This window comes from Gamsiella multidivaricata (genome assembly GCF_025024155.1).
Source record: "Gamsiella multidivaricata strain RSA 2152 chromosome Unknown BC939scaffold_33, whole genome shotgun sequence".
NCBI lineage: Eukaryota > Fungi > Mortierellomycota > Mortierellomycetes > Mortierellales > Mortierellaceae > Gamsiella > Gamsiella multidivaricata.
In genome coordinates this window covers 299,714-327,344 of record NW_026251741.1, presented here as the reverse complement: position 1 = coordinate 327,344, position 27,631 = coordinate 299,714, and the positions used below count along the sequence as shown (strand labels likewise).

The window sequence follows — 27,631 nt, the reverse complement described above, 5'->3', positions numbered from 1 at the left end:
CTTCTATGAGGGACCAAGGCGGGAGAGTCTAGTCATGCACGCTACATCGAGTTCAGGTCCGAGAAGCGATTATTTTTTTCTGTGCATTGTACCATTACATTCAAGAACAAACATGTATATTACTTTTCATTAAAGAGGAGATAGTAGAGGGATGGACAAACAGACAACGGACAACTACATGATAGAGATGACGCCCTATTACCCTCCTTCTGTTCACTTCGCAGCGTCGTTTTCATTGCAATACACCGTTGCCTATAAAATTTTGACTGTCGCAAGGTGGTCAGAAAAAAAAAAGAGGGGATTAAATGGTATATATACGTGAAGGAATTTATATATCTTTTTTTTCTTTGGCATACCATCATACAATCACATTCCAATGCTTGGCTTTCTGTACTTTCGCTCATCATGCGAATTGTCTGGATGTCTGGATATGTTTGTGCGCGAGTTGTTGGTTGTTATACCTTGGCATTCTTAAAGACAGCTGTGAAAGCGCACAACGATCTGTTGGTCATCGGCGTTTTGTTTGGAAGGGGGAGGGGGGGTTTTCTTAGTTTATAGGTAAGTCATGCATGTTCGCTACATTAGTGAAGACAAGGCAAAAATACAGAAAATGAGCGGAGCAAACCTTGCTTGCCCAGTTACCCAATTACCCAATTATCAAGCGATCTCGAGAAAGAAGAGATCTCCCTGCTTTCTTTCGATGGCTGCGGTCCAAATGCTTGAAGCGCATGCATAAACAACATACAAAAAAAAAAAGTAATGAAGATGGTAGTGAAAGTAAAAGAACGGAAAGGAAATGGAAACAGCGATAGGATGCATGCACATGATTTTATTATGGTCTATGGATATTTTCTAGGTGAGATTGCTACTCCTTCAACCCCGCACATAGTTCTTTTTGTTCGTGCTCAGCAACGTTGTACTCATCAGTACGTAAAGGTCATAATCCCTTAATGTATATCCGCCTTTACATCGTCTTCATCCTCTTGACGTGCGGCAAATTCAGTGTCAAAATCGTCGCCGAAACTTCCAGAGTCATCCTCCTCTTCGATCTCGCACTCCGCTGTCCGGTATTCCCACAGTCCATACCCCTGTAGAGTTGAGGTGCTCTTCACCAGGTTCGGATCATCCACTACAACCTCTGTCAATGGTCGCATTTTCGTATTCTCAAAATCCTCAAGGTCCAGAATACCGATGCGGCTAAGTCTTGTCATCGGGAGATCCCGAGCAGGGCTTAGTGATTTGGCGCCTGACGGATGTGCTGATGGCGAGATTGAAGTTGAGCTGTAGGGTGCCGCTGAGAGTGGGTTTGAACAATTGGACGAACACGATGATCCTGCAATGCCTCCACGCGCCTCGTACTGATCCGTACCCGAGACCAAGAGTTTCCTGACAAACGGCTTACACCGCCGCAGCCCCATGACCATTCCGTCCACCGCTCCAAAGAGCATGGCTTCACATGGGATCTCTCGTGGCCAGTTCGGCGACTGGAACCAGAATCTCATGTGCATGATCGCTGAGGACGACTTGACCATGTCCATTTGCTCGACGAACGATCCCAGATCATCAGCTCGGATAAAGAGCAGGATTGGTTTGCCGATAATCTGTTCTGGGCTCATATGAATAGCGATTTCAGCCGCTGGTGAAGCGTACATGACTAGCAAACCTCGTGAGAACCGATTCAGGAGCATGCACACCCGGAGCTCTGGATCCAATCCTTTGAAGTTCCAGGAATTGGCGGCAAATGCCTCGTGATGGCGTCTGATCCTCTCAAATTCCTAAAATATAGACATTATAAACAATGCAAATAAATAAGCAGAGTGGCCGACAATATTGGGGGCATTAATGTTTGCCCTGAATTGGGTTCCAGAAAGAGAACAGAGCTTGGAGACCAAGACCATAGACCATAGAATCGAGGGATATGGATGTATCTCATCCTTGATCTATCAGTCAGTTTTACCCGCAGGACTCATAATAACAAAAAGCTACTCGCTGCTGTGTGCGATAGGACTGAGAGAGGAGCATCGCCCGATGCGATGTGATACGAAGCTAGCGCAATTTTTTGGTCCTTTCCGTTACTGTGAAGAGGAGTGGGGGGCGATAATGCCTTACCTCTTTCCGATTTCCTACAAGGCGTCTCATCATTGCAGAATGTGTTCTTAGTTGCGTGTCTACCGGATAAAAAAAAAAAAAAAAAAAAAAAAAAAAAAACTGTCAGTCAGTCAGTAATACTACCCTCATATCTCGGCATACTTGCCATCGTATTAGCATGTGGAAACTGTTCAGCAGCCCCTCCTTCCCCTCGCTCCCATCCCCAAAGTGTCTCCTGCGACAGGGGCCCAGGAAGATTTCCAGGCATACAATGCTGATCCTGCCAAGCTTCCAGAGCGGGATATGAAGGAAAGGAGCCCATTGGCCATCTCTGCCCAAGATATCTCCACGGGAAAACCCTATTCTCAGTAGACTGCGATCACACTACCTTTACATGGAATAAATGGGATCAACGCTGTGTTGTGTTACATGGAGATGAGAGCCATTGAACTGAATAAAGAACAAGAAAATATAAGAACCACGCGGGCCAAATGAAGCAATGTGTTTCGTTATGAGCAAAAGGAAGACAAGACTGATGGATATCATTACTAACACGTATGAGCATTCGGATCGGCAACGGCGGAACAGGCTACAACGAAGTTGTAGCAGAGACTGAAGACGAGGACGCAGGGAATAAGTCGGCCGTCCTTGGCCCGGTATCGAAGAAGAATCTGGCTTGCAACGAGATCATTCATCATGTTCTCCTTGTGGACGACCCTCCCGTGGGCCACATCATCCGGGTAGATCACACTGTAGGAGGGCTGGCCCGCGAGCTCCTCTGGGCTGTATCCGAGAACGTCATAGACGGACGACGATACCCAGAGGAAGACTCCCTCTGGAGTGAGGTCGGTGAAGGATATGTAATTTGCTGACTGGAACATTTGATAGCGGCGGATAGGACAATGAATACGAGGAAAAGAAGAAGAGGACGGTGGAGAAGAAGCAAAGTCGAGTCGATGGAAGGGAAGGTGATAAGCATTGATAGGTGCGATGATGATGAGGAAAAAGAGAAAGAGCGCGCAGAGAGAAAGTATGATGGAAGAGTTGCATACTTGAACATGTAAATGCACGAGTGGAAAGGCCACTAATTTGCATGGTGCAAAATTCGATGCTGCTGCGGTGATCTCCGGGGTATATTTTACTGTAGTTGTTGCTGTTGCTGTTGCTGTTGCTGTTGCTGTTGCTCTCTTGCATTAATCCCGTTCTGTTAAAGGACCATTCGGAGATGGCAGTGCTGACCATCATGTTGAGACTGCTTCTCTAATCCATACCCAAGTCAACGTCAACGTTGCTCTCGAAGTGCTTGGCAACCTCAAATCTCCCTTCCTCCCTCTCCTTGTCCTCTTCCTCTTCCTCCTCCTCGTCGTCGTTGTCGTCGTCGTCGTCTTCTTCGTACTGATCCATACGGTACTCTCTGATCCCGAATCCCTTGGGCATCGCTGACGTTTCTGATAAAAGCATCGGGTCGTTCTTTGGAATATCTGCCAACGGCCGAATTTTCTCGCTGGCAAGGTCCACAATTCTTATCCGGTTGAGTCTTGACATTGGCAAATTCTGAACAGGGGCTGCGGGTTGGCTAACATGACCGCCCGCGTGGACCGAAGGCGGTGAAGGCGATGCTGATGTAGCGGGGGTTGTCAAGTATGACTGAGAACTGATAGATGACCATGAAGAACCCTGACTACTGCTGTATTGCTCTGCACTCCCGACCATCCGTTTCCTAATAAAGGGTTTACATCGTCTCAGGACAGCAACCATGCCATCAACTGCTCCAAAGAGCATTGCCTCGCATGGGATCTCCTGTGGCCAGTTCGGGGATTGGAACCAGAATCTCATATGCGTGATTGCTGAGGACGACTTGACCATGTCCACCTGTTCGACGAACGATCCTAGATCGTCTGCTCGGATAAAGAGTAAGATCGGTTTGCCGACAATTTGTTCCGGATCGAGGTGAAAGATCAGCTCGCACGCCGGAGATGCATACATGATCAGCAGACTCCGTGAGAATCGGTTTAGAATCATACAAGCGCGCGGTTCCGGATCCAATCCTTGATGGTTCCATGAGTTGGCGTCAAACGCTCTTTGATGGCGCTTTATCCTCTCGAACTCCTATATTAAGGCATTAAACACGTCGTTAGTGCTGACTGGTCTCCTTAAGTAGCAGCAGGCAACTGACATGCCGCGCACACAAGTTTGAAGCCTTAGAGGATAGTAAACAGTGAAGCGAAGGCATGGTGATAGATGGGCTATCAAGGGTGCCTGTGCGAGTCGATAATAAACAAATTGCATATGTAGCATGTTTTACCTCTTTCCTGGATCCTACAATGCGTGTCATCGCGACTGAGTGGGCCCTGAACTGCCTGACTATTATCAAACAAGAGATCAATGACAGCGGCTAAACATTAATCAGAAGCCACTTTCCAACTGGCTTGACTATTTTGACTGACATCTAGTCGAAAACATTCCCATGTAAACGGGCCACTGACTGAACTTTGCATTTTATTGACGGCAGTTGCAACTAGGCAACCGATGATGGCTCTCAATTGCATGGCTGACAGCCAACAAGGCTGCCGAGCCTATCATTTTTGACCGCGCTCTACTGATCTGAAAGAAACCAGGGGCAATTTAAAAAGACATTTGACCACTGCTACCTACAGGTGCCGACATTCGGGTCAACGATGGTCGAGCAATTGACGACAAAGTCGTAGCAGAGACTGAAAACGGATGTGCAGGCCACCGGACGGCCATCTTTGCCAACGTATCGAAGAATAACCTGGCTCGCTACCAGATCGTTCATGACATTTTCCTTGTGAACTGTTTTGCTCGCAGCTATATCTTCTGAGTAGATGAACTCGTACACAGGCCGCCCTACGATTTCCTCTGGCGTATATCCAAGAACATCGAAGATGGACTCGGATACCCATACGAAACGACCCTCAGGGCTGATGTCGTGGAGTGAGATGTAGTTATATGGTTGATGCATCCCAGGAAGGACGAGATCCAATGGCAGGATTCTGAGCTCTGTCCTATATCGAGGAGTGTATGTTGAAGGGTTTGATGTTAAGGCAAGTGATGTTGAGGCAAGCGATGCTGAGACGAGCGATGCTGACAAAGTATGTTGTGTGTGATGCCAAAGTCCTTTTTTTTGCGGAAAGGTGACCGTTTGCTGTAATTGCTGTAATTGCACAACCTTATTTAGCAAGGCAAAAAGCGATGATGTTTTTAAAGCAGAAATGGTAGGGTAGGAATTCACTTTATTTTGAGAAGAACGCATACAAAAAAAAATCGTATCAGGCCAATTCGATTCCTATCTCTTTCTCACCAATGTCAGATTCCTTGACACGTCTTTCATCGTCGCTGTAATCGCCATCATCCCTTTCTTCGTACTCCTGCACATAGACCTCTTTGAAGATAAACGCTTCTGGTAATGACGACGTTTCTGGCGCCAAGCTCGGAGCATTGTTTGGGAGATCTGTAAGCGGTCGAGTCCTTTCGCATTCAAGTTTCGATATCCTAGTGTGACTGAGGTCAGTTATGGACGCTATGGATGCATTCCGAGTAGGGTATGTCGGATTGTACGTGTCGAATGTTTGGACATGTATTGGAGGCGAGGTGGACATCGATGTACCGGGAGTTGACGAAAAGGACCTTGAGCTGCTTGACGACCAAGAAGCCGGGTTATTGGCTTTGCGAGCGCTGTTGTATTGCTCTGTACTCTCGACCATCCGTTTCCTAATAAAGGGTTTACATCGTCTCAGGACAGCAACCATGCCATCAACTGCTCCAAAGAGCATTGCCTCGCATGGGATCTCCTGTGGCCAGTTCGGGGATTGGAACCAGAATCTCATATGCGTGATTGCTGAGGACGACTTGACCATGTCCACCTGTTCGACGAACGATCCTAGATCGTCTGCTCGGATAAAGAGTAAGATCGGTTTGCCGACAATTTGTTCCGGATCGAGGTGAAAGATCAGCTCGCACGCCGGAGATGCATACATGATCAGCAGACTCCGTGAGAATCGGTTTAGAATCATACAAGCGCGCGGTTCCGGATCCAATCCTTGATGGTTCCATGAGTTGGCGTCAAACGCTCTTTGATGGCGCTTTATCCTCTCGAACTCCTATATTAAGGCATTAAACACGTCGTTAGTGCTGACTGGTCTCCTTAAGTAGCAGCAGGCAACTGACATGCCGCGCACACAAGTTTGAAGCCTTAGAGGATAGTAAACAGTGAAGCGAAGGCATGGTGATAGATGGGCTATCAAGGGTGCCTGTGCGAGTCGATAATAAACAAATTGCATATGTAGCATGTTTTACCTCTTTCCTGGATCCTACAATGCGTGTCATCGCGACTGAGTGGGCCCTGAACTGCCTGACTATTATCAAACAAGAGATCAATGACAGCGGCTAAACATTAATCAGAAGCCACTTTCCAACTGGCTTGACTATTTTGACTGACATCTAGTCGAAAACATTCCCATGTAAACGGGCCACTGACTGAACTTTGCATTTTATTGACGGCAGTTGCAACTAGGCAACCGATGATGGCTCTCAATTGCATGGCTGACAGCCAACAAGGCTGCCGAGCCTATCATTTTTGACCGCGCTCTACTGATCTGAAAGAAACCAGGGGCAATTTAAAAAGACATTTGACCACTGCTACCTACAGGTGCCGACATTCGGGTCAACGATGGTCGAGCAATTGACGACAAAGTCGTAGCAGAGACTGAAAACGGATGTGCAGGCCACCGGACGGCCATCTTTGCCAACGTATCGAAGAATAACCTGGCTCGCTACCAGATCGTTCATGACATTTTCCTTGTGAACTGTTTTGCTCGCAGCTATATCTTCTGAGTAGATGAACTCGTACACAGGCCGCCCTACGATTTCCTCTGGCGTATATCCAAGAACATCGAAGATGGACTCGGATACCCATACGAAACGACCCTCAGGGCTGATGTCGTGGAGTGAGATGTAGTTATATGGTTGATGCATCCCAGGAAGGACGAGATCCAATGGCAGGATTCTGAGCTCTGTCCTATATCGAGGAGTGTATGTTGAAGGGTTTGATGTTAAGGCAAGTGATGTTGAGGCAAGCGATGCTGAGACGAGCGATGCTGACAAAGTATGTTGTGTGTGATGCCAAAGTCCTTTTTTTTGCGGAAAGGTGACCGTTTGCTGTAATTGCTGTAATTGCACAACCTTATTTAGCAAGGCAAAAAGCGATGATGTTTTTAAAGCAGAAATGGTAGGGTAGGAATTCACTTTATTTTGAGAAGAACGCATACAAAAAAAAATCGTATCAGGCCAATTCGATTCCTATCTCTTTCTCACCAATGTCAGATTCCTTGACACGTCTTTCATCGTCGCTGTAATCGCCATCATCCCTTTCTTCGTACTCCTGCACATAGACCTCTTTGAAGATAAACGCTTCTGGTAATGACGACGTTTCTGGCGCCAAGCTCGGAGCATTGTTTGGGAGATCTGTAAGCGGTCGAGTCCTTTCGCATTCAAGTTTCGATATCCTAGTGTGACTGAGGTCAGTTATGGACGCTATGGATGCATTCCGAGTAGGGTATGTCGGATTGTACGTGTCGAATGTTTGGACATGTATTGGAGGCGAGGTGGACATCGATGTACCGGGAGTTGACGAAAAGGACCTTGAGCTGCTTGACGACCAAGAAGCCGGGTTATTGGCTTTGCGAGCGCTGTTGTATTGCTCTGTACTCTCGACCATCCGTTTCCTAATAAAGGGTTTACATCGTCTCAGGACAGCAACCATGCCATCAACTGCTCCAAAGAGCATTGCCTCGCATGGGATCTCCTGTGGCCAGTTCGGGGATTGGAACCAGAATCTCATATGCGTGATTGCTGAGGACGACTTGACCATGTCCACCTGTTCGACGAACGATCCTAGATCGTCTGCTCGGATAAAGAGTAAGATCGGTTTGCCGACAATTTGTTCCGGATCGAGGTGAAAGATCAGCTCACACGCTGGAGATGCATACATGACTAGCAGACTCCGCGAGAATCGGTTCAAAATCATGCAAGCGCGCGGTTCCGGATCCAATCCTTGATAGTTCCATGAGTTGGCGTCAAACGCTCTTTGATGGCGCTTTATCCTCTCAAATTCCTTGGTTATAACAGAGATTGCACTGGTCAGAAATGATTTGTTCATCGGAATATTCGCTCTGATTAAAGACTAGTCTTGCGCGGCTTTACCTGTTTCCTAGACCCAACCAGCCGCGTCATGGCCGCTGAATGTGCTCGTATTTGTGTAACTATGATGTAGTAGACGCAGTTAATAGAGTGCTCATCAAAAGAGGTTCCCTCACCTAGTATGCCGACACATATATGCACCATAACCCAAGGAATGAACAGCGACGATGGCTCCAGCAATTGGTTGGCGAAAAGACAAGGGAACATCAAGACCCTGTATATAATCCTTAGTTCAATCCAGTCCAGTCCATACCATACCAGCTGCATATGTAACTAGCAGCGGAGAAAAACCTGCCATGTGGCAGCTGTGTGGTTATTCCATGAAGGGTCATTGGGCAACATCTGTGCAGCGCACAGCAAGAGAGAACGTGGGGATCATACTCCGTGCTCTGCATGTATTAAACAAAAATCCGATCTAACCCTCCTTTGAAAATTGAATCTAACCCATAAATGTTCTATCCAATTAAGCATTGTCCCCAGCATCGTGTAAGAAGAGACAGAGTAAATAACGTGGAAGTACGAGAAAGACGAGAAGATATCACTTACATATGCCGACATTAGGATCGACCAAGGTAGAGCAATTAACGATGAAATCGAAGCAGAGACTGAAGACGGATATACAGGGAACAAGTCGCCCATCTTTGTGCTTGAAGCGGACGAGAATCTGGCTAGCAACGAGGTCGTTCATGATGTTCTCCTTGTGCGACACTCGGGTCAGGGGTATGTCCTCGGGGTTGATAACTGCATACACGGGTTGTCCGATGAGCTCCTCTGGCGTATAGCCTAGGACATCATAGACTGAACTTGACAGCCAGAGGAAGCGGCCCTCTGGGCTCAAGTCATGAAAAGAAATGTAGTTTGCCTGGGACATTGAGGAGAGGAGAGGAGGTAACGAGCAGAAGAAGCCCTTTCTGATTATTATTACTATATATTTTTGTTAAAAAAAAAAAAAAAAAAAAAAAAAAAACGGTTAAGAGGGTGAAGATGTAGACAAGGGTTAGAGAAAGAGAGAGAATGAGACAGGGAGAGATGAAGGAGTGGTTGTGTGATGAGATGGAAGGCAATGACGATGTGTTACGGAGGCTGATGAGGCGCAAGAGGAAAGGGATGAGTCAAGCAACTCATAGCCGAGCGGAAGTTGCAGCGTAAAGAGAGTCGGTGTCGTTCAACTACACGTTCCTGCACATTCAATTTCGATCTTTTACTATAAGCTATACACTGCGAATTTGCCCTTTTCCCGCCAAAAGATAGGGGGCCTTTTTCTGAATAAACGCTGCCTCAGGGAGCTCAAAGTGTTTCTAGATAAATGAATACAAGCAGCTCTATCAACCGTTGCCCTAGAAAAGAGAAAGGATGCGTTGCTGTATGCTTTCAGCTTCCCCTTGATAGCAAAAACGCACATGTAAAAAGAACAGTGGATCTCTGATATCCATGGTAAGTGAGGTATCTGATACCCATGACAAGTGGCATGGGACTTGGGGGCCGCTCCGGATCGGAGGATCCCCGCACAAAAAATAATGCTGTGCGCGTTCAACGACTATTTTTTGCTGGCCTCAATCCACCTGGCACGTGCTAGTTACAGTCACATCTGTTTTCATTTTGGCATTTTTTTTTTTTAAGCTGCTAAAAGTCAGGCCCTAAAGCTCGTACAGACCAGATATAACGACTTCACTTCGCCTACCTTACGACCCTTCAACTCACTCCCTCCTTCTCTCTAACACATACATATTTCACTCACACTCGTTGTTTCTGGAAGGCTTCTGAATCGTCACCATGTCTTTAAAAGTTCAGAACGCAAACAATGTCAAGATTTACACCGTCTCGGGCTCGAAGGGCTCGCGGTCCATACCCGACTGGCTCGCAAGACGCAACAAAAAGGCGCTCAAGAACGACCTTGGTACGATTTCTTTTGCCCTGTAGTATTTTTCTCTTAAAGAGCAGCTTTGAGAAAAACTTTGACTTATTCAATCACTTTTTCGTCTCATATTCACCCTAATAGAATGGAGACACCGTATTGAGTTGATCCAGGATTTCGAGTTCCCAGAAGCATCCCTCAAGATCAGGACTACTCGCGATGGAAAATACGTTATGGCAACAGGCAAGTTTTCAATAGCAACATGGAAGCCGACATGAAAGCAATAAGTGGCCATGCGTGTCTGTCTTTTGACCGCTTCGATCTGACCGTTTATCTATTCGATTCGTACCATCTCTAGGTGTATACAAACCTCAGATGAGAGTATACGAGTATGCTGAGATGTCCATGAAATTCGATCGCCACACCGATGCCGAGAATGTCGACTTTCAGATCTTGTCGGACGATTGGACAAAGACTGTTCACTTACAGGCTGATCGCAGCATCGAGTTCCAGGCCCAGGGCGGCCTCCACTTCAGGACCAGGATCCCAAAGCTTGGACGATCTCTTACATACCACTATCCTTCATGCGATCTTCTCGTCACTGCATCCTCAAACGAAATCTATCGAATCAATCTGGAGCAAGGCCGATTCCTGAATTCTTTGGTCACGGACGTGGACCCTACAGGAGGAAACGGAGTCAACTGCGGAGAAATTAACCCTGCACATTTACTTTACGGATGTGGAACAGATGCAGGAACGGTCGAGTTTTGGGATCTTCGCGTCCGAGGCAGAGTCGGTATTTTGGCGCCTTCATTGCCCGAGAGTGTGCTCTCGTCCTCCCTGAGTATTTCCGCCATGAAGTTCAGGGATGACGGTTTGACGATGGCTGTCGGAACATCTACAGGACATGTGCTCATGTATGATCTTCGCAGCAGCGTCCCACTCTATGTTAAAGACCATCAATATGGATTCCCTATCAAGAGTCTGACCTTCCATGAGGGCACCCAGGGCGAGGATGGTCGCAGCAAGGTCGTCTCTGCAGATTGCAAAATTATCAAGATTTGGGACAGGGAGAATGGCAACAACTTCACGTCAATCGAGCCTGTCAACGACATCAACGACGTCTGTGTGGTTGACAATTCTGGACTGATGTTTGTGGCGAACGAGGGCATCCAGATGCAGAGCTATTACATCCCGGCGCTCGGACCTGCGCCAAAGTGGTGCTCTTTCCTGGACAACCTTACAGAGGAATTGGAGGAGAACCCTGTCCAAAGCATTTACGACGATTATAAGTTTGTTTCCCGCAAGGAGCTGGCCTCGTACGTGTTATTTTTTTTTTAACGCTGGATATCCCCTATTTTATTCTTTCTGTATGCTGCATATATTCAGCTCGATACTAAGGGAAATGGTCTTTCTTCTCATCACATAGGTTGGGACTGGATCACTTGGTCGGAAGTGCAGTGTTGAAGCCATACATGCATGGATTCTTTATTGATCTACGACTGTACGAAAAGGCCAAGGCGATCGCCAACCCATTCGCATACACCGATTACCGCGAGAGAGAGGCCAAGGAAAAGTTGGCCAAGGAGGCTGGTTCTCGCATTCGTGCGACTATGAAGCTGCCCAAGGTCAACAAGCTACTGGCAGCCAAGATGATGTCGGACGAGGCCAAGGCCCGTCGCAAGGCCGGTGTCGACGTCTCTGCAACATCAGAGGGCGGAGCACTCAAGGACAGCCGTTTCGCAGATTTGTTCACGAACCCGGATTTCCAGGTGGACGAAGAAACCAACGAATTCAAGTTGCTCAACCCAGTGCAATCAACTAAGAAGCCCAGCTACCGCATTGTGGACGAGGACGAGATCGAAGAAGCCAGTGGAGCCAGCCAGAGCGATGGCAGCGACGTGGACTCGGACGAGGATCTTGTTCGTGTGAGCAGCTACAAGTCTGGAAGGGACAACAAGAAGAAGTCAGAGCAGATCACGTCCATCCGTTCGGGCGTCAAGGATCGCAAGCGTATTCCCAAGATGGAGGCGCTCAAGGTACCTCATATGCTACAAAAGCTGACTATGCAAGACTTTACAGTATCCTGGCATTCAGATCTAAATATATATTTTTTTATTTATCGTGTGAATAGCAACAAGCGAACAGCAGCTCAGGCCCTACCCTCAAGTCACAAGCACAAAGATCATTTGCGGAGCGCGTGGCCAGGGACAAGAACAGTTCCAACTCAATCTCTCGCTCCACTTCGGGCGGTATGGAAATGTCGTTCCAGGTTGGTGGCGGCCGTGGTGGCGGCCGTGGTGGCAGGGGTGGACGAGGAGGCCGTGGTGGCAAATCATCAAATTCAACAACAAGAAACAGCGAAGGCGGCGGCGGCGGAGCACAGCACAGGGAAAGGAGGAGTGCAGGACGCAACACTATCCGCAATCTCTAGATCCATACTTCGGTTTCATAGCTTCATACCACCATCCATTCGCATCCTTTTTTCGTGTTTGTTGTCATCATTCGTATTACATTGCATTTTTTTGATTTCCTTTGAGCATGTTGAACACACAGTAAACCAACGCCATGTTAATCACTTGGTTTCATTCTATAATCTGCTTAAAAAAGGTGCGTGTGCAAATAACAGAGCGGCTGTTTGAATAGTATACATTGAAACTGGATTAGTCATCCTTCTCGTCGTGGCTATCTCGAGCATTGTTGTACAGGTCGACGTGTCTGCGAATTTCTCTTTCCAACTCCAGGATGCGATCGACGGCTAAAATTTGGGTGGCAAAGAGAAAGTTTACGATCGTCAATGAACAATTATTTTTTTTCGAACGCGACCTGGTCTAGTTTTCAGAGTTTTCAAAGGATGTGATCCCTGCAGTTACCTTTTCTCAAAATTGTCGCCTTGGTATCCGTGTTGTCCGCGCAGCTGGATACAGCACAATGTGGAAACCATACGAGTGAGTAAGAGGGTCTCGAAATGCACAACAATCATTAGAAAATAAAGAAAAAGCGACCTACTCAGGAATGACGCTCCTGAGCTCCTCGAATCCATCATTGATCTTCTCGCGCCGCTTCTGCTCCGAGAAAATATGCGCCATGCGACGTTCTGGTGTGGCAGTCTCAGTGACGATAGTTTTGATGATGGGCTTACGTGCCTGACGACCCAGATATCGTCGAGGAGCGCTTGCCTGTGGTGGACGCGCGGGTAGAGAACGTGGAGCCGGTGGAAGAATCGGTTTTGTCATGGTGCCTGGGCGATGCAGGGAACCTTCGTCCTGTGGAGTGGATGGTTGCTGCTGCTGTTGCTGCTGATCCTGCTGTTGCTGCTGTTGCTGCTGCTGCTGTAAGCGCTCAAGTTGAAGCTGCTGCCCAAGTGCTGATGTGAACGTGCTCAAGGAAACTCCATTGCCGTTACTGTTGCTACTGCTATCGTTCTGTCCGCCAGGAACGAATGTGCTGGTAGTCATGGCCTGATTCTGAAAGATCGCAGGAAGACTCTGTGGGTGGAGCGGCATGGATTCGACGCGGCCCACACCGCCACTACCAGTAAGGCCGGCATGATGATTGCCCTGGTATGGAAGACTCTGTCCGTCGTAATGATGCCCCACACCCTGTTTGTGGTGAGCCAGCAGTCCAGACGAGAACACCGGGGCACTAAAGCTATTCCCATCTGAAGTAAAAGAGCCATACGAGGATGCTGAGATAGAGGGTCCGGGGCTAATGGGCGTGAACCCCTGGAGACCCCCAAAGCCATGAGTGTTGTGTAGGCTCGACGGGCTCCGGTGGTGATGAAAGATATGGTTGTTGGGCGACGTTCTGTTGATGTAAAACCCTTTGTTGTCGCTATAGCTGCTTCCTCGACTACTATTACTTCTCCGTTCCAGATCCTCGTGGCTCGTCTGACCGTCTCGGTCATCGCCGCTCATATCGCTGTCACCGTCCATATTTTGGACGTTGATGTGCTGTACATCTCCTCCGCTAGCAGAACCAACTTTACCGGGATGGAACGAATGCCTGTGTTGAGAGTCCCAGTGACTTGGCTCACTGGCACCTTGGCAGGGTATGGATGTCCCCCCATGGTGCCTTAGCTGCTCAGAATCCTGGGTTGATGGATCGGTATTACTATCTCGATTTCCGTCATGGGCGTTGATCATCTTAGTAGAACTGTACCCATGTAGTGTATTACGCTGCAGCTGTCGGTGCCGTTCGATTTGTTGCTGCAGTCGCTGGACTTGCTGTGTCTGTGATAGGTTGTTCAATGAGTTCGAGAGACCGAGTGCGCTCGCGGGCTTTGACCAGCTTGTTGGCGGGCTTAAATCGAGATCCGGTACGAAGGGTGTCTGTGAGGTCTGCATTTTGACACGTTGCTGCTGAGGATCGATCTGTTCTTTGTTGGCTGGGAAGGCGAACGGTAAAAGGTCAGAATAAAGCAGCAAGCGCCAAGAGGGAATGAAAAGGGTGAAAGGGCTGAAGAAAGATGATGAACGTCAGAAACAAAGAAGAAACTGAAGGTTGCCTGTTTGGTGCTACAAAGAAGATTGAAGACTTTGTTGCAAGCACATGTTGTTGCGTTTGTGTGTTACAAAGCTTTTTTTTTTCTTTTTTTTTTTTGCTCCGGAGGTGAACACACGGTCCAGCTGGCTCTCATCCACAGATCTGAACATCTTGTTGCCAGCGAACCAATAGTACCTTGCAGAAGAACATTCCTCTACGCGAATGGTTGAGCGATGGGCTATACTTGGACTCCCTTGATGATGCAGTGGAGGAGGGGGAAGGTCAAAATGATCGTGTCGTTAACCCAGAATGGCAGTGCAGCGAAACAAGAAAAAGTGGGGTAAAACGATGAGGAGGTGGGAATATGAAAGGGATCTCCACAATTGCAGGTTGCATGTGCAAAAGAGGGGAGGGGGGGCACGAGGAAAACTAAGCCCGCCAAAATGGTGGCCCTTATCGACTTCAAGGCAAGAAGACTTGTCAAGATTGAGCGACAGATAGATGAATGGATGATAAAATATACAGATGGCTTTGCTCTAGATACCATGGCACTCAGGTTTGTTCATAAAAAAAGCTACCGAGTTCAATGCCAATTGTCTCCACATCGCCTCATGTTCGCCTCCACGTGGCTGGCTGCCGCTAGAAGTTCTGTCGAAAGTGACAACCCCCAAATTCACCACTTCTTCGAATTATCACGCGCCAAACCCCCCATGGGAATATCACAAAAGTAGCTCAAGTACCTCCACTTATCCGTTCCTCCACTTTGTTTTGATAAAACAATGTTTATTGAAAGGATAATCGAGAACTAATTATTTGAAGAACAGAGTGCGGGGTACAGGCCGATTGATCGAAAATGCCACCATTAGCTGGTGTTAGATGAATGAGAGGCCGAGGGACTAAATTATCATTGTGAAGCAATGAGGATATCCATTTCCGCATTGAACGCCTAGTTCATGAAACTTCCTTACTGCAAATAGATTGAAATCTCTCAACTATGGGCGTGCTTATGCTACGACTTGCAGCAACTCGAGTCCTGCCCTAATCTCCTTAGGGATGGGGACGGGTCGCCGACTAATCTTGTCCACAAAGACGTGACAGAAATGTCCTGTAGCTGCAACATCACCCTGGATTTGCGATGGATGGAACACCGCGCGGACATTCGCCTCATCCTCAGGTTGCGAGATGGCTGTTGCCGCCTTTGAAAACACACCCGCCGACGATGGAGACGAGCCTGGACGCGTGGCAGCCTGTGGAACACTATGAGCATGGTCAGCCGACAATTTCTTAAAAATACCAACCTGGTATACGACACTGGACCGGCCAAGCTTGATGACCGCCAAACGGGCCTCGATCATGTCCGGAAACGAAATGGAGTTGAAATATTGGCACCCTGACTCTGCCACGACGCCAATGGCATTGCCCTGGATATCATTATGTGGATCTAGGCCGGCTTCTTGGATCAGGAAGGTGTTGATGACGGTATCGAAGAGAGAGTAGTAGTGTGCATTGTTGAGGTGGCCGTACTGATCGTTATCGGCCCAGCGCGATTGGATGTCGAGGGCGTAGGGGTAGAAGGCGCGATCTTTTTTAGTGACCTTGTATGGAGCAGAAGCCGAAGACGAAGTGTAGTTGCGTGTCACGGAGGACGTGAACTGTGCTGCTGTTGCGTGATATTTCGTCGTAGTGGTCTTGAGAAGGTGGGCAGAAACCTGGGCTATGCGATGGATAGGCGGCATGGTGGGAGTGTGTTCGCAGTGAATTGGTTAATGATGCTTCCAGAGGAATGAGGTTCGGTCTAAATGAGGGAGGGGAGCCATGTTTCAGGGGTAAACGGGTCCAGGTGCAGTGCATGGTCCTATAAAAAAGCCACGCCACATTCTGGCGGACAAAGATCGATCCAAAGAACTCGACATCGTCTTCTCACCAGACAAGAATAAGCTGACAAAACGACGACACAGGATCGATCCAACAGCATGCACCAGACCATAGACTACACAGGTCAGTTTCGACTGCCTGATCTCCTCGCTTTTGCTCAGCAACGATGGACGACAAAAGTTGACTGACAATTGCCTGCCTGGAATCGATATAGATGCGCTCAGTCTACCTCCAAAAGGATATGTTACTGTTGGTGAATCTAATGCTACACTAGGTATGTCGGACATGCATTTGGACTATTGCTTGAGCAGGTATCTGCATACCCAATGGCTAATCGTCCTTTCTATCACATACAATCAACAGTTCACATCTCTGGACCACAAGATCCAGCACTAAGAAGCTTCATCAAGAAGCATGTAAGCCCGATTAGATTGTATTCTCTAGAAAATGGAACGCGATGGACATCGTCGGATTAGACTCTGGCAGTTGCTGACCTGCTTCTTTAAATATACGGTTTTTAGGCAGAGTTGAATGCCGCCTTGACACTGCCTTCCAGAAACACCCATATACCGCATCACCACAAGACCAATGCAGCAGTAGAGGAGCTTCTGGATGATGCCAAGTCGACGGGCCTTATTCCGCAGCCAATTTTAGACAGGATCGAAGAACTCTCAAAGCAATGGTTAGGATTCCGCACAGCCTCGCACTCCAAACGCAACCATAGATATTCGCAACCAGCTGATCACTTCTCTTTTTTCTTTCCAATAGGGACCTGGATGCGATTGCAGATACTGCAGGAGCACTATGGAAGAAAGCCTGGGATGTTTACAATGTAAGGCAAATGACTATCGATTCCTCAGCTTCGCTAACGCCGTACTGAGTCCTAAATTGACGCGCTTTCGTAACTGGGCACTCTAGAGCCTTGCAGGATCATACGGCACCATTGTCCGTCACGATAAACTCGCCAAACTATTGATCCGCAAAATTGCTTGGCACCCATATCAACCTTTGCTCGCCATTGCGCTCTGGAACAACTCTGTCTGGGTGTACGACCTTTCTGTCGAAGCGTGGTACTCTTGTGGCCTGTCTCATCCAGCACAGTCTAAAGTCATGAGTCTAGAGTGGAAGCCCACGTCAGGAGTCGTTTTAGCAGTCGGCTGTGCAGAGGGTGTGGCACTCTGGCACGTCTTTAGGGATCATGCTCCATCAGGTACAGAGGCTGCGTTGACAGAACCCAACCCTTTGAAAGATCGTCCTTCCGAGCTGATAAGCGAGGTGTACAGCACGCCCTCCAGAGCAACAAATCATGGACGAGACACTGCGTGGATCGGACTAAATCTCTTTGAGGATCTCAGAGGAGTGGATTATATGGCGTGGAATCCTCGTGGGGAGCTCTTGGCTGTCGGATCGGCTCATTCATCAACGGTTTACATTCGCGACGGGACGACCAAGGCACTGACGGAGCTAAGATTAAACATGCGACCATCTCCACCTCGATTTGTCCGGAGCTTCGAATCCCTGATGGAGACCGTGTCCAACGTCAAGAAGGCAATCAGATCTGCGACATCACCAAACCTGCACGAAAACATTCGACCCACACACGAAAAGGGTCACTTTGGCCCTACTGTCAGCTGCCTTAGCTGGTCGCCCTGTGGGCAGTACCTACTGGTTGGATATCTGTCAGAGGTGGCACGCGTATACTGCACAGCTACGTGGGAGTATGTCGATATCAAGGACATGAAGGGCGTAGTTCAGTCTGCGTGTTGGACACCTGATGGCTACAACCTAATTTACTCGCTGCAAGGCGATGACCTTATCCGGGCAGCTCATTTCGAGAAGCGAGCGGGTGCATTGACATCGATTCCCTTGAACTTTGTCAAAATGTCACTGCGGTATGCTGATATCGAGGCGTACAAGAGCGCCATGCGAAGCGAGGACAAAGATGGAGACCAAATAGGGCTAAGAGACATATTTTGGAAGAGGTTTGGGGGCCGGAGACTAGAAGAGCTTGAGGAATTTGGTCCGGTTGAAGAAATGGCCATAGACGCAAATGGAGAGCGATTAGTTGTCAGATTCAGGGATACGGAGTTGTTAGGCGTCGTACTTGTGAAACCGACTGGGTCCTTGTTGAAAGATCTGGATATTTTCATGCCAACCGGATTCATTCAGGGACCAGGATGGGAGAGTCAACAGTCAGATGATGATGATGACGAACACGATGGGCGGGAGCCCAAGACAACTTCTATAACCTTTGCGAGGCATTCCAACGGCACGTCATTGCTTTCGATGGTAAGGAACATTGGCATGGCTCTGGATGGCCTTGAGAGCGACCTGTGCACTGATCATTATGCTGATGAATACCCATCTCTTCATTTTCCATTTGCACATAGGCATGGGAATCCGGCAAGATTAATTTTATGCCATTTTACTATGAGACACAAAGGGAGATGGGTTCACTTTAATTGGGCGAAGCACCACGCTGCCTTCATTCTGGCGTACAATAAACTATTTGCAATTGAAAACGAATAACAAAAAGATTACTCTTTACAGCTCTGGATGCCTATTCTTAAAGCGATAATGGAGTGCATTCATTGACCTTGGACACAGCTGTAAGAGGAGATAAGGCGCACACACATCCTGCTGGTACACCACATGGATGCATCAGCAGGGCTCTTTCCCTCCACGACGTGTTTTATCACGCGAGATAAGGTTTGATACCGCGTCCGTTAAAGACGCGAGGATAAATAAATACATTTGACGGCGCTGTTTCTCTGCTGCTGCTGCTTGTTTCCTTTCACACTCTGACATCACCATGGCTGACCAGGAAACCATCACCGTCTCAGAGTACATTGCGGAGCAGGAACGACTAGAGAAGGTATGCCTCTTGTCCACTATGGTGATTGCTGAGCAAGATGTTGATCGAGTCTTGACTGGACCAATGACCTGCTACTGCATTGCCACCCTGTTTCGCTCATCACTTTAGGAAGCCCGAGAGCTGTTCCCCAAGAAGTTTGACATTGTAAGCATGGGCACTACCTCTTTCAAAGGATTCGCACTTTTGGGAAATGGCTGCAAATTTGCTGATTATTCTTTTCATTGACATTCCTTGTCAGCACAGTGCTCAAACAGCATGGGTTACATTCGCCAACCTGTGTACTCGTGCCTAACCTGCAATCCCAACCCCTCCGAAGAAGCTGGATTCTGTTACTCCTGCAGTATCTCATGTCATGGAGAGCACAACCTTGTGGAGCTTTTTACGAAAAGACACTTTCGATGCGACTGCGGCACGAAAAAGTTTAGGGAGACCAAGTGCAAGCTGGACCCGAAACCCGAGGGATCTGTCAACGAACTAAACGTGTACAATCACAACTATCTGGGTAGATTCTGTTGGTATGATACTCCATCTACTTTATTTTCTGCTGGCAACAAAAAAAAAATAGTGCTTAATGATATATGGTTCTAACTGCTATGCAATACGGTAGGTGCGATATTCAGTACGACCCCACAAAGGAGGAGAGCACTATGTTACAGTGCGTTGTCTGCGAGGACTGGTTCCACGATACATGTATTGGAATTGTACGTGGACCTTAATGAGCGTTACCGCAAAGACACCAATGTTATTGCCATGGTGCTACAGATGGCTGACAATATGGCTTTGTCTCTTGACTTTGTTAGACGCCTCATGGCGACGACTTTGACGACTTTATCTGTAGGACTTGCACCCGAGCCCATCCGTTTCTCCGTAAATATGCGCAGCACCCGCTATTCATGATCGGACTGTCCGAAAAGGGTAGCGCATCAAAATCGGTTGTAATGGTCGACTGTTCCAAGAAGACTAGCAAAGACAGCAAAGGCAAGGAAATTGACAAGAAGGATGAAAAGAACGAGGAGATTAAGGAGCAGGAAGTTGATGTCGTTTCGATCGAAATGACCACTACAGCCTCAGTAACGACGACAGCCACGACGACGACGGCAACGGCTACAGTCATTTCAGATTTATCGGAGCAAACTCAGGAATTGCAAACCGTCAGCCATGTGAAGCGCTCGCTGGAGACGACTGTTGAGGATGCTGCGGAGGAGCATGATGCGGGTAGTTCGTCAAGCCAGAACAAACGAATCAAAATGGAGGCGGGGACGTGCAAACTGGAGAACCAGCCTGAGGACGCCTATTCAGACCAGGAGATGAATCTCTTTGCCACAGAGGGCTGGCGAGAACTCCTCTGCCAGTGCGTTGCGTGCATGGCTATGTACACCAAGGGAAACGTCCAGTTCATCCTGGGTGAAGAGCCCGTGTACGAGGACGAGGAGGACGATGATGCAGAAACATCAATTTTGGAGAGCGGCATGAAAAAGCTGAACGAGATGGACCGCGTTAAGATGATGGACGGTATGCTGGCATACAGTAAAATGAGGGACGAGATCCGCAGCTTCCTGATGCCGTTCTCTGAACAGGGCAAGACTGTCACCGCGGATGATATCCAGGCCTTTTTCACGGTACGGTTTTTTTTCGTCAATTCTCGGCTGGGTGGTGCATGATGAATTCAACTGACTTTCCTCTTCTTATATTCATATAGGCAAAGATGGAGCGACGATCATCGCAAGGCAGTAAACCCAACTTCTTCTAAAAAAACAATATCGCCTCATCGCCTATTGCTATCTAATAAAAGTCGTCAAATGCACTGTAAATCCGTTTTATGGTTCAAGTAAAAATATGTCCGTGCAGCGCTCATTTTTAATGTGTAATGGCGCTTTGCTACGCTTCTTTCCGGATTGTCTGTTCCTCCAACATTCTTCGCTGCAGCTCCTGCTGGACGGCGAGCTCGATCACATTATCGTCCTGGCGCTTCTTTTTTGCCATCCTTTCCTCGTCCTTGGTAATACCCATGCGCATTGTCTATCATTGGAGATTCATGGATATGTCAATTTTGATGTTCTTATTCGTTTCCAGCGGTCGGATACCCAGAACCTAATCAAGCCAAAACCGTGTCAAGGGCAGGGTACCTCTTTCTCAGACATTTGCTGGTAATGAACTCCGTATACTGTGGCGATAGTGCAGAGGGTGGTGATACCCAGGGTCATTTTTGCTTTTGTGGACATGGCGCGAGTGCTGTGATGGGGTTGATGAGGCGATGTGAAAGATGGAGATGCTGATGCTTTAACTGGTGGGCGATTCAAAGAGATCAGTTTTTTATACGGCCCGGGAAACAATGCGGAGGCGGGACTGCTCTCATTTATTTAGCACGCGGATCATAATGCTCGCGAGCGTTCGTGTTCAAGGCTAAACTTTGCAAAGGCACTCTTCTCGATAATAAGCGGAATACTCTTACCGATGAGATAGACCTTATTTTTGGCCTGCGATTCGACCTCCTCGGGCGTGTGCTGGTTCAGCTGGTGAGAAAAAATCGTTCCGGTCATGAAGGCGTCAAAGTAAGCAGAATGAAACTTTTCGCCAGGTTGGACCACATTCTCAGGCGCCTTCGCTGCCCTCGCAGTTGCCTTGGTTGTTCCCACACTCGATTGCATTGACAGCTCCGTCGTTTCTTCAGTTGACAATGATGGCGTAGGCATTTTTGTTTCTGAGACGTTATCGGAGACATTGTTTTGAGCATTGCCTGGTTCCGCGACCTTTTCTGCGTCCTGCGCATCTTGACTTCTCTTTTGCGTCTTCCTTCTTTTGGAATCCCGCCGCTGTTCCTCCGCATCCAGAATGAGATCCAGATCATGCGATTTCCCACACCACATGTTCTTTTTGCATACTCCATGAAACTATACGCGGTACAGAAAGCCATATAGATCGTTAGAATACTAAACACGTCTCAAGGTCCACGCAATAGTAGATCAGAAATCCTACGTGGCAAATATAATAGAGGCGAACCGCTTACAGCATAGTCCTCACAATACGCGAGTTGGGGGTCGCTCGATGATGTCTCTGAAATGGGCTTTTGCTGGATCGCCGGTAATCCGAGTCGCGGTTGAATGTGAAATGTCGAGTAAACCTGCGTTGATGATGGGTCTGTCTCTTCCCTTGCGCGGCTATCGTCTCTCTCATACTTTCGGAAAAGATATGCCAAAAAGCTCGACCGTTCCCTCGTCATGTAGTCGGAAACATACTTTGTGTCAAATAGTCCTCCTGGAAACATATCTGAGAGATCAGCGACAAATGTCGACAACTTTGGTGGAAGACTCGCATAAAAACTAATCAAACACAAATGCATAAAAGCAAGACGGTATACGGGTCAGTTTATAACCCATTACAATACTGCGCCAATATGACCAGTCTTGAAATACTTGCATACCTATGGTAGAGGAAAACCAGGTCCAGAAATCCGTTATGCACCGCGACTGGGACCTGCCGTGACATGATGCGCTTGAAGATGGATCTCATGATGCCGTTCGGGTTGCCACGTCCGCCCTCATTGACCAGCCGATCACCTCCTGTGTAAGGTATCCCTTCCATGATCCATTGGTTCAGATCCAGTCCGTTCTCAGCTAGGAAGATCATGCTTCTGGGACTGACAGCGTAGTCCGTCTATTAGGAAAATGCAGAAAGATATATGTCAATGTCGCGATGGTTGTGAACATACCATTGACACTAAACAACCAAACGTAAAGCCGATGCTTACCTCGCTCAGCATGGAAAAGTTGAAGTTGTGGACCTTGTAACCACGTTCTCGATCGTTCACTTCACCACCCGTTGCCGCAGTACCATCCATACTTTTGGATTCGGAAGCGGGTTCAGTCTTGATAAAGATGGACAGGCCAAATGCGACCAGCGCATGACTCTTGGCAAGTGCACACATATGCTGGTATCGCTCCTGGATATCCGCTGTCCGCGTGGCAGCTACTTTTGGCCCCAATCCTGTGAACTCTGCGTCGAGGGCAATGAAGGTGGCCTGCTTGATCAGCTGGATGATCATGGGCTGCATCAGCGCCAGGTTGTGCTTTGTCACCTGGTTGTAGGTCGGGAGTGGAATCTGGGCGACGTGCATGTTGTTGTCGGACCAGGGTTGAGTCGGTCGTGGTGATCGAATAAAGAGATCAGGAAGAGCGAGTGCTGGGAGTATAAAGTTGTCAATTGCAGTCACCCCCCTTTGACAACGGCGCAGCGAGGTGCATGTGTTCTGTTCATTGATTTCCTGTCTACAGTTCCACGGTATGCATTGCCGCTGCTGTTATTGTTTTATTGTTGTCTGTCTTGGCGAGGACGGCTTGGCAGTCGATGTAGAAAGTGGAGGCGGCAAGGACGGAAGGCATCCAAATCAGCTCCCTCTGCTTAACGAGCGTTCATGCCATGTTGATCACGAGACCGCATTCTTCTTCTCGTTCTCACCTCTCTTTACTCTCCTCTCTCTTTCTTTCTAGTACCTTTGCCTCATTTGCCCCTCGCAACCTACATACATACACGCACACACACGTACTTCTTCTCTCATTATTTCAATAACAATAACCATACGAACCCTTGTAAAAACTCGTATACACTTTACTCAATGGAGGAACGAAGTACGGCTGCCACTGACACGGTGCGGTGTGGTATCTGCCATCTGCAAGGCTCAACCTCGTACACCTGTGTGCAGTGTGTCCGCTCCTAGTATGTACGAATATCATCCAAGGGATACGCTGCCATGATCCTTCAGGCATCATACCTTTTCCTAGCATGTTGACTTGAACTGTTTGTGTTATCACTAGCTTGCGTCAACATTGGGACATCCTAAAGGGGATTACCATGGAGAGAGACCAACTTGCCGCACAGGCGAGCCAGGTGCTTAGCCCAAGGATCAAGCGATATCAGATGTGCCTTGCACAGCGGGCCCTGGCTTCCGAGCACGCCGCTGCCATCGCCATGGAGCGCAAATTATTACAGGCTGAACTTGAACAAGGTATGTTATACTGTGGTAACAGAACTATGTTTGACAATGGAATCGATGGAATCCCTGTTTAACCAGGGCTGTTTTGCGTATTATATAGATCGCCAGAACCTTACACGGCTACGGACAGCATTGAATCAACGAAAAGAGACGCTCAAGTTGTCCATGGCTCGATTTCAAGTCTCAAAAATGAATGGGTCGCCTGCGATTGCCAACTCGATCAGCCGCATCAAGGAGCGATGGGCCTCCGTGCACCAAAAACTGGGTCATTCGCGGCGAGTCCTTGTGGCGGAACTCGTTACATTGTTTGACCTCAAATGCGTTCCGGAACGGAGGAGAAGTTCTCTAAATTACGACCTTGGCCAGAGCACACTCTCGACTGCTACTACCCCCACGACCGGATCACCAAGTACGAAAGAAACGTCGCGGAGGAAGCTGCGTGTTCGTGATTATTTGGAGGAGGATTCGTGGAATGAGTATCTCATCGTTGGACGGCCATTACCCACTGGATATTTTGAAAGTAAGACCCAGAGCTTTCAGAGGATCCGAAAGGTGCAGCAAGTTTATATATGTTGCGCACTCACCTGCTTTTGTTTTGTCTATTCATATGTTGCCATATAGACTACGACCGGGATGAGATCAATACGACGATCGAGAATGTCATTCATATGATGACCTTGGTGGCATGTTATTTGGGGATCAAGCTACCATTTGACACATTCACACGACAATCTCGGTACTATATTCAAGCAGCATTTACAGCAGGGTCCAAACGGGCTCCACTTTTTTTGTCCGAAAACAACATCGTACCGTTTGCAGCAGGACTGGGACATCTCAATTATAACATCGCTTACCTCTGCCACTCGCAAGGTGTCCATATCACTCTGGCCAACGCCACCAATACGCTGGAAAATTTGCTCGCTTGTTGTGAGGCACCCAATCTCGGACGATATACCAACTATGCTTCAATCATGACAAAGCCCTTTGAAGGTGGAACCGAGACTGACACTGGTATGGACGACACTGCACCACTTTCACCGGCAAGTGAAGACAGCGACTTTAGAAAAGTGGTGGAGGGCAATGAGCACCTGCTTTGGTGCCCAGGACAGGAACCGTTCGATCTGAATTTGCACGACTTGATCTCTTTGATTCGCTCGCGTCGGGAGGAGGAATCGCCGGTCTGGGGTGGACTTCATCTTCAGGACGCAGTCGCTGCTAATTTGGAGAGCTTGGAGGACGATTACTTCATGTATGAGGATCAGGAAGAGGAAGACGGGATGTATACGATCGAAGCCACAGATGCCATGCGGCCACGGGGACGAGGGGATTCTGCGAGTGCTACCATTGCAACTACCAACTCGGTCTCTTCCTCCGTGACGCTCAGCCCACACTTGCGTCGTCCAGCACATCCCTCACGAGACCGTCGACGGTCGCAACCAGATTCAGGACAACCACCATTGCATTCTCGGGACTCGGACTCCTCTATACCTAGTCAGGGTCAGCCAGAGAACTGGACTTTTCTCGATGTGGATATTTTCCGTGTTCCAAGCTCAGCCAATAAAGGATCAGGTCTACTATCGGGTCGTGGGTGGCCAGATATGTCTGTGCTCAGGAAAGTCGGGAGTGCTGTAGGCGGTGCAGCCGTCGGTCTTGTGAACGGCGCGTCAAGCGTGGCGGGGGGCAAGAGTCCGCGGCTAGGCCCCAGCTCTCGAGAAAGAGTCTCTCCTGCAGGCGATCAATCCTACCCGCGTATACCAAGCTCAGTGCCATAAACAAAATCAGTGTACATACATTAAAGCGCATCGTTTTGGTGCAGACATTTGCACTTATTTATAACACTTCCGCCACTTAAAACATGCCGTCGCGGCGTAATTTTTTGTTGTAAGCCGAGGTAATGGTGTTGTCCAGATCTACGAGCTGAATGGATCGAACGTTGCCTTTTTTTTTTCTTTATTATTTTTATAGCCGCACAAAACGGAGCAAATATGATCGACAGTGTACACGCTTATTTGGCTGAATATTAATGCGATGCACAGCAGCGATTTGTGGGTAATCCCTTGCTGCGTTTCTCTTTTTGCTTTTTTTTTTTTTTTGAGTATCCTCTAGCAGCCTTTTGGATATTCTCAACAATTTTTGCTGCTACGCTATGTTCAACCATACTACTATCCGCATCACCTTTACAACAAAATCAATCATCTCCTTGTTTTCAGCTCTGTAAATGTTGAAATGATACATATATGGTATCAATGAGTTATTCGTAGCCCCGGCTACCATTGCAGCACACTAAAGCTTTAGTATGGCTGGTCTTTTTTTTTTTTTTATGTCGATTTGTTTCTCGAGTCAATTGACTCTGCGAATGTATCAGACTAACTAGCAACGATCTACCAAAATTGTCCTCTTCACCAAAGCAGAGTGGATCCACAGTCGCCAGTTGACAGGTCACATTCCCCGGGCCTGCCCCTAGGGCCTGCGCAACAATTGCCACACCTCAGCAGTGTGTTAAATTCTGAAAACTCCTTGTTACAAAAAGGGTATCTTCCTCATCTCCTCCATGGTTGTCAACCGCCTCTTCCCTTGCAGGCAGTCCAGCAGCGCCCGATCCTCTGAGTCTGGGTCAAGCACGGGGCCAGGGCAGCTCCCGTTTGCATGGTCGGCGAGTAGCGCACCACAGGGACAGCGGTTCGCGTCGCAAATGTATCCATACCCATCCCTCTAGTCCCCTTTCGGTCCCTTGTACGGAATTCGTTTCATCTTGGCTGTGATCCCCCATTCTCGCTCTCGAGCAATGGTGGCCTTGCAGCGTGGTTTCCAGATCAACTCCGTAGCTTGCTTCTCAATAAAGCCGACGAACTTGTGGATGGCCTGGCGTGCAATCGAAGATGGCGGCATGGAAAGGCTACCCCACTCCTTAATAAGGCTGAGGGGTGTGATGCCACGGTATATATCTCTGATGCTCCAGGTCAGATCCAGAGAGCGGTCTTGCTTTATTATAGTTTTGGATGTATATACCTAAGTAAACAAGCGGCTTACTGTTACAGGTGAGCGGGATCAGGGCAAGATAGAGCAGGCTTATAGGGGAAAGCAGTGAGTGGGTAGGGTAGGTAAGGTAAGTCAGCGGTGGCGGACAAGGTAACTGCAAGGTAGGGTAAGATAGATAGGCAGAGGGTTGGATAGCTAGATAGGGCGATAACGGGTGGAGTGGGAGGAATATGAGGCAAAGGAGGTTAAACTAAACAGTCAACAG

At 48.1% G+C, this 27,631-nt stretch overlaps 12 protein-coding genes across 12 annotated transcripts; 4 read left to right on the top strand and 8 right to left on the bottom strand.

Annotated features, from left to right (window-relative positions):
• Nucleotides 1-816: 816 nt before the first annotated feature.
• BC939DRAFT_451964 (uncharacterized protein) lies at nt 817-3,273 on the bottom strand. Its single transcript, XM_051555742.1, has 3 exons — nt 2,642-3,273; nt 2,110-2,168; nt 817-1,775 (listed from the first exon to the last, which is right to left on the bottom strand). Exons 1-3 carry the CDS (start codon nt 2,967-2,969, stop codon nt 948-950), a joined length of 1,215 nt encoding a protein of 404 aa, XP_051412175.1. The 5' UTR covers nt 2,970-3,273; the 3' UTR covers nt 817-947.
• BC939DRAFT_493125 (uncharacterized protein) lies at nt 3,237-5,319 on the bottom strand. Its single transcript, XM_051559547.1, has 3 exons — nt 4,744-5,319; nt 4,394-4,452; nt 3,237-4,197 (listed from the first exon to the last, which is right to left on the bottom strand). Exons 1-3 carry the CDS (start codon nt 5,069-5,071, stop codon nt 3,349-3,351), a joined length of 1,236 nt encoding a protein of 411 aa, XP_051412174.1. The 5' UTR covers nt 5,072-5,319; the 3' UTR covers nt 3,237-3,348.
• A 3-nt stretch (nt 5,320-5,322) lies between these two features.
• BC939DRAFT_451957 (uncharacterized protein) lies at nt 5,323-7,332 on the bottom strand. The gene is made up of 3 exons (XM_051555741.1): nt 6,756-7,332; nt 6,406-6,464; nt 5,323-6,209 (listed from the first exon to the last, which is right to left on the bottom strand). The coding sequence occupies exons 1-3, from the start codon at nt 7,081-7,083 to the stop codon at nt 5,379-5,381; spliced, it is 1,218 nt and encodes a 405-aa protein (XP_051412173.1). The 5' UTR covers nt 7,084-7,332; the 3' UTR covers nt 5,323-5,378.
• Nucleotides 7,333-7,334: 2 nt separating this feature from the next.
• Nucleotides 7,335-9,805, bottom strand: BC939DRAFT_451953 (uncharacterized protein). Its single transcript, XM_051555740.1, has 4 exons — nt 9,708-9,805; nt 8,854-9,231; nt 8,311-8,369; nt 7,335-8,221 (listed from the first exon to the last, which is right to left on the bottom strand). The coding sequence occupies exons 1-4, from the start codon at nt 9,775-9,777 to the stop codon at nt 7,391-7,393; spliced, it is 1,338 nt and encodes a 445-aa protein (XP_051412172.1). The 5' UTR covers nt 9,778-9,805; the 3' UTR covers nt 7,335-7,390.
• A 143-nt stretch (nt 9,806-9,948) lies between these two features.
• On the top strand, nt 9,949-12,740 carry BC939DRAFT_451949 (uncharacterized protein). The gene is made up of 5 exons (XM_051555739.1): nt 9,949-10,204; nt 10,307-10,405; nt 10,521-11,481; nt 11,592-12,201; nt 12,297-12,740. Exons 1-5 carry the CDS (start codon nt 10,081-10,083, stop codon nt 12,594-12,596), a joined length of 2,094 nt encoding a protein of 697 aa, XP_051412171.1. The 5' UTR covers nt 9,949-10,080; the 3' UTR covers nt 12,597-12,740.
• Nucleotides 12,741-12,825: 85 nt separating this feature from the next.
• On the bottom strand, nt 12,826-14,618 carry BC939DRAFT_529049 (uncharacterized protein; the record flags this gene model as incomplete). Its single annotated transcript, XM_051561490.1, has 3 exons — nt 13,172-14,618; nt 13,036-13,079; nt 12,826-12,920 (listed from the first exon to the last, which is right to left on the bottom strand). The coding sequence occupies exons 1-3, from the start codon at nt 14,506-14,508 to the stop codon at nt 12,826-12,828; spliced, it is 1,476 nt and encodes a 491-aa protein (XP_051412170.1). The 5' UTR covers nt 14,509-14,618.
• A 795-nt stretch (nt 14,619-15,413) lies between these two features.
• On the bottom strand, nt 15,414-16,757 carry BC939DRAFT_451947 (HotDog domain-containing protein). Its single transcript, XM_051555738.1, has one exon. The coding sequence runs from the start codon at nt 16,381-16,383 to the stop codon at nt 15,652-15,654; it is 732 nt and encodes a 243-aa protein (XP_051412169.1). The 5' UTR covers nt 16,384-16,757; the 3' UTR covers nt 15,414-15,651.
• Nucleotides 16,491-19,043, top strand: BC939DRAFT_165100 (WD40-repeat-containing domain protein). Its single transcript, XM_051550315.1, has 7 exons — nt 16,491-16,645; nt 16,737-16,796; nt 16,886-16,938; nt 17,044-17,204; nt 17,291-17,354; nt 17,441-18,811; nt 18,913-19,043. Exons 1-7 carry the CDS (start codon nt 16,621-16,623, stop codon nt 18,982-18,984), a joined length of 1,806 nt encoding a protein of 601 aa, XP_051412168.1. The 5' UTR covers nt 16,491-16,620; the 3' UTR covers nt 18,985-19,043.
• A 195-nt stretch (nt 19,044-19,238) lies between these two features.
• Nucleotides 19,239-21,203, top strand: BC939DRAFT_451944 (putative zinc finger in N-recognin-domain-containing protein). The gene is made up of 6 exons (XM_051555737.1): nt 19,239-19,397; nt 19,506-19,541; nt 19,641-19,912; nt 20,005-20,098; nt 20,198-21,016; nt 21,097-21,203. The coding sequence occupies exons 1-6, from the start codon at nt 19,335-19,337 to the stop codon at nt 21,145-21,147; spliced, it is 1,335 nt and encodes a 444-aa protein (XP_051412167.1). The 5' UTR covers nt 19,239-19,334; the 3' UTR covers nt 21,148-21,203.
• BC939DRAFT_451940 (uncharacterized protein) lies at nt 21,204-21,671 on the bottom strand. Its single transcript, XM_051555736.1, has 2 exons — nt 21,524-21,671; nt 21,204-21,416 (listed from the first exon to the last, which is right to left on the bottom strand). Exons 1-2 carry the CDS (start codon nt 21,617-21,619, stop codon nt 21,276-21,278), a joined length of 237 nt encoding a protein of 78 aa, XP_051412166.1. The 5' UTR covers nt 21,620-21,671; the 3' UTR covers nt 21,204-21,275.
• Nucleotides 21,470-23,755, bottom strand: BC939DRAFT_451931 (ribonuclease CAF1). Its single transcript, XM_051555735.1, has 5 exons — nt 23,146-23,755; nt 22,819-23,051; nt 22,405-22,717; nt 21,700-22,288; nt 21,470-21,544 (listed from the first exon to the last, which is right to left on the bottom strand). Exons 1-4 carry the CDS (start codon nt 23,509-23,511, stop codon nt 21,770-21,772), a joined length of 1,431 nt encoding a protein of 476 aa, XP_051412165.1. The 5' UTR covers nt 23,512-23,755; the 3' UTR covers nt 21,470-21,544; nt 21,700-21,769.
• A 1,201-nt stretch (nt 23,756-24,956) lies between these two features.
• On the top strand, nt 24,957-25,334 carry BC939DRAFT_397269 (uncharacterized protein; the record flags this gene model as incomplete). Its single annotated transcript, XM_051552347.1, has 1 exon — nt 24,957-25,334. A coding segment is annotated over one exon (378 nt), but the record flags the coding sequence as incomplete, so codon positions are not given.
• Nucleotides 25,335-27,631: the final 2,297 nt, after the last annotated feature.